At 49.3% G+C, this 11,503-nt stretch overlaps 1 protein-coding gene across 1 annotated transcript; it reads right to left on the reverse strand.

Moving 5' to 3' along the window:
• Nucleotides 1–380: 380 nt before the first annotated feature.
• On the reverse strand, nucleotides 381–5,717 carry LOC129327835 (zinc finger protein 430-like). Its single transcript, XM_054976587.1, has 5 exons — nucleotides 5,703–5,717; nucleotides 5,123–5,249; nucleotides 3,712–3,804; nucleotides 2,460–2,472; nucleotides 381–1,344 (listed from the first exon to the last, which is right to left on the reverse strand). The coding sequence occupies exons 1-5, from the start codon at nucleotides 5,715–5,717 to the stop codon at nucleotides 450–452; spliced, it is 1,143 nt and encodes a 380-aa protein (XP_054832562.1). The 3' UTR covers nucleotides 381–449.
• Nucleotides 5,718–11,503: the final 5,786 nt, after the last annotated feature.

Raw genomic sequence — 11,503 nt, forward strand, 5'->3', positions numbered from 1 at the left:
CTAGGGTTGGTTAGTTCCCCCTCATCTGTCATGGCTGTGCCCCTGTGATGTTTTCTGGGTGCAACAGTGTGGTTGTTGGGGACACTAGTATGGCTGTGGCTTGTGTGGCTGCACTGCAGGGTCGCTTAACCAATCCCCCACCTGTGTGGAGTCCCTTGAGGGAAAGGAACGGCGGCACTACTATAGTGCCAGCAGCGGGCTGCCTCCAGGGTTGCGTTGTCCATCAGTCTTTCTTCCACATAAATCCTTCCTGCACAATGTTTAAAACAGAAATGTTTAAGAGAGCATTTCTTTAATGCAAATATGATTGGACTTTTCATAACTGAAAATAAACCAGGCTCTTATTTTGTATTCTGTATTGTATGTACTTTAATGTTTTATTGCATTGCTTTTATCATTTTGTAACACAGTTTGGTTCAATGCAACATTTTTCTACATTACAAGCCTTGCTATGGATTCTGTCCTGTATGAATTATATGATGTGAAATAAGATATGAATTCCTACTGAACGTTTTCCCACACTCCCAGCATTTATGTGGTTTCTCTCCAGTGTGAATTCGCCGATGGGAAGTTAGGGTATCTTTCCGCCCAAAGCTCATTCCACACTCTAGGCATTTATATTTTTTCTCCCCTGTGTGAATTATCTGATGGGATGTAAGATGTGTATTCTGTCTGAAGCTTTTCCCACACTCTAGGCATTTGTATGGTTTCTCCCCTGTGTGAATTCTTTTGTGGGTGGTCAGGCTTCCACTCTCACTGAAGCTCTTTCCACATTCCAGGCATTTATATGGTTTCTCCCCTGTGTGAATTCGTTGATGGGATCTTAGGGTATCTTTCCGCACAAAATGCTTTCCACATTCCAGACATGTATATGGTTTCTCCCTTCTATGAATTCTTTGATGTCTAGTTCGTTTATCCTTCCATCCAGAGGTTTTCCCACACTCCAGGCAATTCTTTAGTTTCTCTGCAGAGTGACTGCTTTGACATGAAGCTAGGCTTTCTTTGCTCTCAAAGCTTTCCTCATACTTCAAGCATTGAAGAATTTTGTTTCTGTTCTGGGTTTCCCAATGAATATTCACATCAGGAAAAAATTCCTGACTTGCTGGGCAATTATTGCAATATCCATGATATATTTTTTGAAGAACTGGAACTTTATATGAAAAATCACCTTGCAAAAAACCTGAATTACTCCTCAGCAGGTCTTTTCCTGCCTGCTTCCTCAGTACATTAGAATAATCAGTGTTGTTTTTCACAGCTGGATATGTATCTTCTTTCCCCTTTACTGGAAGTTCTTTTGTTTCATTCACTGACTCCCACACACCTCCTGCAGGCAGAAACAGAAACCTGGCATGAACACAGTAAAGAAAGACGCAGCCTAAAAACTAGGGAATGACCTAAACCAATTGCTGTCGAGGCTGCCAGGATTCAAAGGCCTGGTGTCTAGAAACACTTTGAAAACTTTTGCTTGGAAATCTGGTATTAACGGATCTATCTCTGTGCTAATTAAAAGGAGAACAGAATTTCACTGGGGCATTTACTGCTGGACAGACCCTTCTTTGACCCAAGTGAGAAGTCAGAAGCACAGATCCAAACATAGCCATCACCCACTGAGTTTGCACCCAGGCACTGATTGCAGTGTCCAGCTGCCTGCGTATTTGCTCTTCTCAGGTTGATGGAATTGTAGCAGAACCACAAAGGTAGTGGGGATTTCCCACCTGTGATGACGGACCCACCAAGTGTGACAGAGAGGCCCCTCATGCTAGATATTTGCCATTTGATCCTCTCTTTGGCCTTGTGGGCAGAGCCAGGCCTTCTGAGCTTAAGGCAGCATATCCATTTTTCAATGAAGTTTAAAATCATTTTATATTATCAGTCTGACCGGCAGTACTGAGAATCAGGATTAACCCCATCGCCATGGTGATGTTTTAATATAAAGTTCAAAAACTGAGTCGAGGACAGGGAGGTGTTTTGTGAAACCGCTTAACCATCCTTGTATATTGTATGATATGGTATTAGAATAATTTTTTGAAGGATGTGTTTTCTTGAACCCAATTATTTATGTTGGAGGAGACAATCAACAATGTCTCCTCTGTCCAGAATTTGACATTACTCACATCTTCTGTCTTCTTTCCCCATACTTATTGGCCATCCTCCCTGGTGGGGTGTGTGTGTGTGTTTGTATTGTATTTATACATTCATTTAAAACATTTTAATGTGTTAAAGGTCTTCCTACCTTATGTTTGGGGAACCTTTTTTGATGGAGAGACAGCCTATAAATGTTTTAAATAAATGAATGAAATACAATTTATAAAGGCCTTCCTCCACAAGCCTTCAGTTCCAGTGCTTTTTTTTGTTTGTTTAGCAATTAAACATAGGAAGAAAATACAAATGGAAAGGAAGTAAGAGTCACTTTTAGATTCTGAAAGAGAATCCAGCCTCAGAAGTGACAGTTCGCTCACCATTCACCTAGAGCTGCACAAAGAGGGGCAGCTGTCAATCTAACATCACCTCTGAAGGGAGAAGCATGTCTGCCTCCCACAAGAGCCAGACCTGAGCCAGTCTGTGCTCCATCCCAATCACCTGAGGGACAGCCTGACCTCCCCTCCAATTCACTCAACAATTGCTTTGTCTCACCCTGTTTCCCTCTGCTAAGGTCTCCACTGAACAGGTACCTCCCCATGAAAACCATTTCAGCCTGTTCGTTGGGGAACTAGATCAGTTTCCTGGAAGAGATGAATCCTGGCTAGTGTTTAAAATACACTGGGAAATCCAGGATTTCCTCTGCAAGAGGCTGCATTTTACTTTGGCATTTGTAGTTCGGGGAACTCTGTGCTAGGCCCTTAAAAATCACTTATGCCACTGCTCTGTCCTGAGGGGGAAGGTAAAATGTGTTCACATGAACGCTGTCTGGAGTTGCTTTCATTTATGCCTCCGTGCTGGAGGATATGCGTTGCATACCAAAGGTCCCAGGTTTAAAGATGGGAATCTCCAGTTCAAAGGATCTGCTGGGAAACAATCTTGCCAAAGACCCTCTGCCACTCAGAGTGGAGAAAACTTGGTGCGGAGAAATGGCCTCCACCCTAACAACAGAGAGAAAGTCAGAGGCAAAGGACTGTAAAGGGGAGATTACAAATTCTGAAGACAGGAGGAAGAAGCTTTTGAGCACCGGGCATGAAGGACTAAGCCTTTACCTTGGACAATGGGGAGATGTCCCAACTCTGAGAACTGAAGTAATGAGGAACTTTTAAATCCTGTGGCTTTCAAAATGACTAGCCTATCCTAATTAAACTCAGGCTAGGATAAGAATATAGTTGAGAGGATTGCATGCTTTAATGGTATATCCTTGTTCTTCCAGATATTTATACAGACCCTGTGCACTCTTTTCAGCTGTTCTTTAATTTTTCTTCTATTTTGAATGCCCAAGGCCAGATCTCTGTAAGTACACTATCCTTATTTGGCCCTGCTTCCCAAAGAGTAATAAGCCCCCTCCACCCCCACAGCATTCTTTCACACTTTGGTATACTTGAAGAAAGCGATCTGACGTGGCATAAGGAAGTTGCATATTTTCATAGGTTCAAGACCCACAGGCTGCACAATCCATGAAGGTTTTCCCGCAGAGAATCTCTAACTGTGATAGGGCTGCAGAAATTCACCCATCCTTGGAAGATAGAGCAAGCAACACACAGCCCCACCCCAGACCTAAGCATCTACCTGTGAATCCCTCCACTTCATCAGAGAACAGGAGAAACAGCTCTTCCTCTTTTTCCAGCCAGGATATGAGGTCAGGTTTGGCAATCTGAGGTCCTGTTGATTAGGCAAGAAATGACAGGATCACGATCCTTCTGAGCACACCTCAGTTCTGTAATTGGAGTTCTGGATCTGGTTCAAGGTGTTAACTTTGGTGTTTAAAGCCCTCCACGGACTGGGACTGACATACCTGCAGGACCGCCTCTCCCATTATGTCCCTTGTAGGGCGCGCCACTCCGCAGATAAACAACTCTTGGTGGTCCCTGGCCTGAGGGACATCCAGTTGGCCTCCACCAGGGCCAGGGCTTTTTCTGCCCTGGCCCCAGCCTGGTGGAACACGCTCCCGCCGGAGATCCGGGCCCTGTGGGACCTATTACAGTTCTGCAGGGCCTGTAAAATGGAGATGTTCCGCCAGGCCTTGGGTTGAGGACCAGAGGGTGTCCCCCCCTTATCCTATCTAAGATTGCTACCTCTTCTATGACTGCCCTCGGCTATGCGTTTTACCCACAGCTATGACCTATGCAGGGCAATTCCAGACGGCCCTCCCCACCCCGAAACGTTGCGCGTTGTCGCGCGCCGTCGCGCGGAAAACGTGAAATATTGTGTTTTCTCGTGCGAGTTTTGCGCGATGTCGCGCAAAACTCGTGTGAGAAAACGCGATATTTCGCGTTTTCCGCGTGATGACACGCGACAATGCGCGGCGTTTTGGGGTGGGGAGGGCCGTCTGGAATCGGCCCAGGTCTTTTATTAGTATCCAAAGTAGCCTATATATAATGGCGCCAGAGTATTTTAATATAAGTTTTTAAATCTGTTTTTAAAATTGACTATTAATTTATTGTGTTTTAATTATGTGAGCTGCCCTGAGCCCATTTGTGGGGAGGGCGGGATATAAGTCAAATAAAATAAATAAATAATAATAAATAATTCCAAGCCAGGTTGATTCTGTCCCTCCAGAGACACCCAGTAGGCAAGTAATGGAGTACATTATGAGCCAAGCATTATTGACCTGACAACCTGAGATTGCAATGTCAGCTGAGAAGTGAGTAAAGTGGCAGAGAAGTCAACAGAGTTCCCTCCACAGCCACATCTTAACCCAGGTAAGTCAAGGCCTAAACTGGAGGGAAGACTCTGCTTAGACCCTCCCACCTTCTCCAGGCCAAGCATCCCCTGGCTCCCCTTCTGATGCCCTCTCACATGGTCCAGGCACGGGACTGCCAGGCAGGGGGTCCCTCTCTGGAAGGAGAACCCTTCCCACATCAAAGGAAGGAACATGGAAGGTGGCAGAGATCAGCCACTGGGCCCAGGGCCATATCCTTCCTCTTGAAGGAACTCCTCACAGCAAGTAGAAGACAGCCCAGGAGAAAGGGATCCTCACCCAGAGAGGCCACGTTCTCAAAATTCTCCAGCATGACATTCTTGTAGAGAGCTCTCTGGGCTGGGCGCAGCAGGATCCACTCCCCTTGGGTGAAATACACAGCCACCTCTTCAAAGGACACCCCACCCTGGAAAAAGAAGGAAGCATTTCTTTACACCACTGGAAAGATGGTCCATTGAGGGGGGACCAAAAACAAAAATAATAATACTGGAAGAATAGCATAAAGAGAAGGGGGAAAGAGCCCCATGGGGATGTTTGGCTCCCCTGTTCCAACCCCCCTTGGGGTTGTCTTGGGGCCAGAGGGGCTCTCTTCATTAACAGGGGCTGACAGCCTTGTTGGGAAGAAGCCAGAGATATCCACATGGAAAAAGACTACGTCATTTTCTGTGGAAAATTCATAGTCCAGTATTGTTTCACAGTCCCTGCTTCGGTTTCTCTGCACATACCATCCTGGACCAGGGCTGGTCATTTTTCTGCCTCCCAAGAGGGCAGCCCAACAAGGGCAAGGAATCCAGTTCTCTGAGCTTTACAACAGAGAAGGAAGTCATCCTGCCTCTGCACATTCCCCCCCTCCCCAAACCTGATCTGGCTTCATGGTGGCTCTTTTCTCTTCCCTACACAGAGGTGGTGGTGGAGGAGGCAATCAAAGATGTCTTTTCACTGCTACCTGCAATGGAGGAAAAGGGTGGGAAACCTTTTTTGGGTACACATATATTTCCTTTACTAATGCTTGAGGGGGGCTCTGTTTGGATTGGCTTCAGGGCACAATTCAAGATACTGCATTTGATCTAAGAAGGCTCACAAGGGCTTGGAGAAACGTCTCTCTTCCCAAACCACCTGTTCTTTATGGGGAGAGGTCCCGCCTTCCTTATTCACCCATCGGTCTCTCCTCCTGGTCATGTTTTGTCTCAATTCCTACAAATCCATTCCTGATTACTAATTCCCTGCTATTTTTTCCAGCCTCATCACTCCCTCCACCTTTCTGAGGGAAGCCAAGTCTCTCTGGCCTTCTCTACACAACTAGTAAAATATGCTGGGAATGAGGTGACAGAGAGGCCTGAGGTGGCGGGATGGACTGTCTGACTCAAGGCTGCAAGGGGAAGAGTCTAGCCAGGCATGTTCCAGCTACAAATGTTTATAACAGCACAGTTCCTTGCAGTTAAAATGTTAGCATGGCAAGGAGACAGTTTCTGCCCTCTGTGTCTGCTTGCTTTCCTGGGACAGGGATTTTTCAACACAGGGAAACATTCCACACATTCTCCTTTGAATGGAAGTGTCACTGAATTCACGTTTAGGAAAAGGGGGGCTTCAATAACAAGGCAAATCAAGTGAGTCAGCTCAGGCCTCTGCCACTTCCTTCTCATGTGTGTGTGAATTAAGTCTGAGCCCGAGATTTATTATACATGTGCTGTTCAAGGAGTGCATCTCTCTCTTCTGTCTGCCACGACTGACCCCAAAGAAATCCCGGGACTCTGATTATTAATCTCTTCAACCTCCGTGGAGTAAAAGAGCAGGCCAGAACTTAGAGAGATCAGGATTTACAAACAGAAAAGGGAGAATAAGGAGAGGAGAGGCTCCTCTAATACACACCCCATCAAGGAGCAAAGGATTTGCTGTCCTTTGGGAGCCTGATGTGGAAGGTGGGGAGGGGCGGGGAAGAAGTCCTGCTGGGGCCAGGCTGAAAAGAAGCTGAGGGGGCAAAGAGGGTGGGGGCTTCCCCTCCCCCCAATATCTCCTGCTCCTCCCCATCCTTGACACCTTAAGCAGTCCAAAAGAGGAAGAAGGTCCTTTTCCTATTTGTGCCTCCTGTGGGTCTTTTATTCCCGGGTTCTTCTGTGGGGATTTCTTTGCCTTTGTACGAAAGCGATGGAGGAGGACAGGCAGGGAAACCCCAGACTGGTGGAGGTCTCTCTCTCCCTTGCCCCCCCATCCGCTTCCCCTAGTTCTTCTCTGCTTTGGGTCTTTCATTGCAGCCCTGCCCATATCTCCCCACTTCATCCCCTCTAAAGCCCGTTTCAGCTCACCAGATCTGCCCCAGCCATTCAAGCAGCAGCCCTGAAACTCAGAGGCGGGGGGGGGGGGGCTTCGAGACAACCTCCACTCCCTCCACCATTGCCTCTCTAGGACACTAGATTCCCTTATTTTAACCCTTGCAGAGGATGTCACCAGTTGAGGGCACCCAGGAGCTAGGAAGCAAAGAGAGCCTTCGAGCGAGAAAATTTATCTAATTCCTTTTGCTTTGATGCTTCCTCTTTCCCACACTCCTGGCATAGATCTGTTGGCAAGTGTGTGTGTGTGTGTTGGGGGGGGGGGTCCCATCAACTTGCTGGGCCCCTTCCCATGGCTCTCCCTCCCTCACCCACCAAAAGTGAGGAGGGGGCTCGCACTCCTCCTTCCCAACTGGATGGCTGCCTCCAGAGAGGGTTGCCAGCTCCATGTCAGGAAATTAGTTGAGGTTTTGAGGGGCTGAGTCTGGGGAGGGGGTCTCAGTGGGATATAATGGCATAGTGTCCACCCTCCAGAGGATTTCTCTAGGGGAACTGTACTTTGGTGTCTGGAGATCAGTTGTAAGTCTGGGAATGTCCAGCCCCCGCCTGGAGGCTGGCAACCCTCCAGAGGAGAGGAAGGGCTGTGCTGCATCAGGCCATGTACTGTCGCCTGGCATCTCTTTCCCTCCTCATGGCTGATGTCACACCCATGGCCTCAGCTACTTACCTGTAGAGGGGGTACTCCAGGTTTCCTCCTTGGCTGTGCCAGCCACGTGCCCCTCCTAGGACCCCTCCATCAGATGTCTGGTGCTCCACAGCATATCCTCTGCAACCAACGTCCACATTTCCTATCTGTTGCCCACTCCAGGAGGGAGGAATCTGGTGGGCCAACTTGTTTTCTGTCCCCCATTGCCTCCAGCCTTCCCAACCCACAGCCAGACAGCAATCCCCCCACCCCGTACCCTGGGCTCCCAATCCTGAGTGAGGCCAGGGCTGGAAAAGAGGAGGTTCCTGGAGCCCTGGCCTCAGGTTCCTCTGCTCTCTGGTTAACACCGGGTATGGCTGGAGACTTTATTTTCTCGGTCTCTGACCTTAGGGTTAGCTAAAGGAAATTGGTGGCAGTGTTCTACGCTGGCGTGGAAGGGTTTCTGGACTCCCACAAAGCATTTTCGTTTTTATAAGAACCACTGTGGTCTTGGCTTCATGGTGAAATCGGGTCCCTCAGCTCTTGGGCCATTTGGGGCCCATTGGCTTGGCTGGTCCAAAAGTGGGGTGGTCCATTTGAATTGTCTCTAGTACTCCCTCTTTCTGCTACACCCCCTTTCTGTGGGCTCTGCCCTCCCACCAGTATCCCATTGCCCCTTATGGTCTAATGTTGTTCAGGGTCCGCAAGATGCTGGACCGGCTGCCTGGCTGGCCACAGGTGGGACGTAGATGGATGTGCTCAGGGGTCATTTCGTAGAAAAAGAGCTGGAGGAACGCATTAGCATAACTCATTAGCATAGCTCATTAGCATATGCCACGCCCCTTGCCATCACCGGAAATGTGTCATTCGCATAACTGCATGTGCCACGCCCCCTGACATCACCTATCCTGGCAGTTTTGGACCCAATCCTGGCCGTTCAGGGCCGAAATTGTACCCAAAATGGCAAAAAAGGGTTGAAAATGGCCGAAAAGGGGCCCAAAATGGTCAGGATCGGGCCGCTGCTGAACAGGAGAGTGATCCACCACCTGTCAGAGGCCCGATCTAGGCTGTTTCGGCCCCAAACCAGGATGAAACGGGCCCAAAATGGCCAAGAGTCAGGTGAGCAGGGCCATCTGACATGTGACCTCTTTGGGGAACTGCTGGAACTGCGTTCCTGCATGTTCTCCCTCAAAATGAGCCCTGGATGTGCTTGTGAAGATGTGTTCTTCTCCTTTGGAGGTGAATAAACCACCCTCATTAAAAAAAAATCAGATTTTTCTATGAACCTTGTGTGTCCCCCAAGTTTGCTGAAAACCCTGCCTTCTGTCTCCATAGCCCCAATCTGCAGAATTAAGTATTTGCAGATGGCTATTAGAAGATACAAGTGGGGGACCCACAAGGACTTGGGGGGGGGGGAATCTCAGTTTCCCATCCCTCAAAGGGGCTGTTTCCACACTACTCACTTTCAATTGGAACGCTGCGGAACGTCGTGAAAAAAACCCGTGGAAGATAGCATTTTCTTGCGCAAGTTTTGTGTGACATTGCGCAAAACTCACACAAGATAACGCTATCTTCCAGGTTTTGTTTGCAACATTCCGCGGCGTTCCGATCGAAGGCGAGCAGTGTGGAAATGGTCCTCTTTCCTGTCCTTGACCCATAGCCTCTCTTCCTTCTCCTGCTTCCTTCTCTCCTTCCTACCCACCTTTTAATAATAATAACATTCAATTTATATACCACCCTTCAGGACAATATAACAACACCCACTCAGAGTAGTTTACAAAGTGTGTGATTATTATCCCCAGAACAAACACCCTGTGAGGTGGGCGGGGGTGAGAGAGCTCCGGAGAGCTGTGACTGACCCAAGGTCACCCAGCTGGCTTCAAGCGGAGGAGTGGGGAATTAAACCCGGTTCTCCAAATTGCAGTCACTTTGCTTTTAACCACTACTCCAAACTGGCTCTCCTGGAGCCCCCACCTTTACCTTTCCCCCCCTCTCCCCAGCAGCTTCTCTCCTGTGGCCCAGTTGCATGCTGCTGGCTGAGCTGGGCCCAGATGAATGGTGGGGAATCCACAAGGACTTGCAGTGGGTGTACTTCACTCTTCCCTGTATCCCCCACCCCTCACTATTTCCTCCTTCTCCTAGCAGCCTCCATAGGGGCACTTTCCCCCACATCCTTCTCTCCTTCAAACCCATTAAACAACTTACTTTGTATCTGTCCTCATCTTCATCTATATGTACTCATTTACTTCATTAACATACTGCCTTTCTCCACAACAGGGACCCAAAGCAATTTACATCACCCTCCTTTCCTCCATATTATCCTCACAACAACCCTGAGAGGTAGGTTAGGCTGAAAATGTGTGACTGGATGAAAGTCACCCAGTGAGATTCCACAGCAGAGTGGTGATTCGAACCTGGGTCTCCCACATCCTACTGTGAAACTGGAGGGGAGGGGCTGCTGTTGAACAGGAGCAAGCAGCTAGGCCTGGGTGAGTCATGCAAGTCTGGAATCTAGTTGTCTGGTGATTGTGTCTGCGTCTGACCCCAATGTGTCCTCCCACAAAGGCCCAAACAGTCCTGGAAAGGCACTCCCCCCACCCTGCCACCTTTTACTGACAGAAACCAACCCTGGGATACTGTTATAGCTGCCTAGCAACAGCAACTGAAGGCATCTGATTCTTAAAGGTACAGGGGCTCCTTTTATCATGTTGGGCTTTTTAAAAAACTGCCCCAATATATGTTTTTTAGATTTCAGATTTCTGGAACCCTGGAGTATTTTTCAGGTGTGTAGGAAGATCTGTCTTGTCCATTCATGGCTCCCGTCTCTGAATTCAAGCACCCCCAGATTGGGGCCACTTGGCTATCCTATTATATAAAAGGCATGTTGTATTCTAGACGACTCACTTCTTATCCTGGTGTGCCTCCAGAGGCCACCATTGCAGTGGGAAAAGCAGGTGAGGCAGTCTGTCCCTCCTGCACCCCTACCTTCACCCAGTGGAAATCAGGGGACAGAGGAGGCAGCACTGCCCAACTGTCCCCTTCCTGCCTTTACCCGGCCGTGATTGGGGCATTTCCCCCTTCATCTGGCCAGAATCATGTGTGGAGTAGGAGGTGATGCCTGCCCCCCTCATTAAGCAGCTGGGATCAGGAGGGGAGCAGGAGGCAATGCCTGCCCCACCCTCATTTGGCCAGGATCAGGTGCAGACAGGGCTGGTACGCCCATTGAGGCCAGGTAGGTGGTGGCCTCAGCGCGTGGGGTGCCGGAGGGGGCGCCAGAGGAGGCGCAGGGGGCAGGAGTGCACACCACGGAGCTGCAGCCTCCTAGCCCTCCTGCCCCGCGCTGCCGCTGCCGCCAGCATATGCCCCCAGCTGGGTGCAGCAGCGGTGGGCAGGCATCTGGGGCAGCGCAGGGCAAATGAGCGGGATTGCTGGGAGGCCACCCGCGTGCCATCCCAGCCGCCCACCACAGCAATTGGGTTGGCAGCGCGCACACGCACACACCCCATGATGACATCACACATGAGATCATCACGCAGGCCGATGCGTGTGCACGTGCGGATGCCCAACCCGCCAGCTGGCTGCGGGTGCTGAAAACCCTGGCACCGCTGCTGGGTGCAGAGCAGGCAGCAAATCTCTCCCCCTCTTTCACCCAGCAGGGATCAGGCATGGAACAGGTGGCAATGCCCACCCCCTTTCACCTGGTGGGAA

This window comes from Eublepharis macularius, chromosome 4, assembly GCF_028583425.1.
Source record: "Eublepharis macularius isolate TG4126 chromosome 4, MPM_Emac_v1.0, whole genome shotgun sequence".
NCBI classification, from domain to species: domain Eukaryota; kingdom Metazoa; phylum Chordata; class Lepidosauria; order Squamata; family Eublepharidae; genus Eublepharis; species Eublepharis macularius.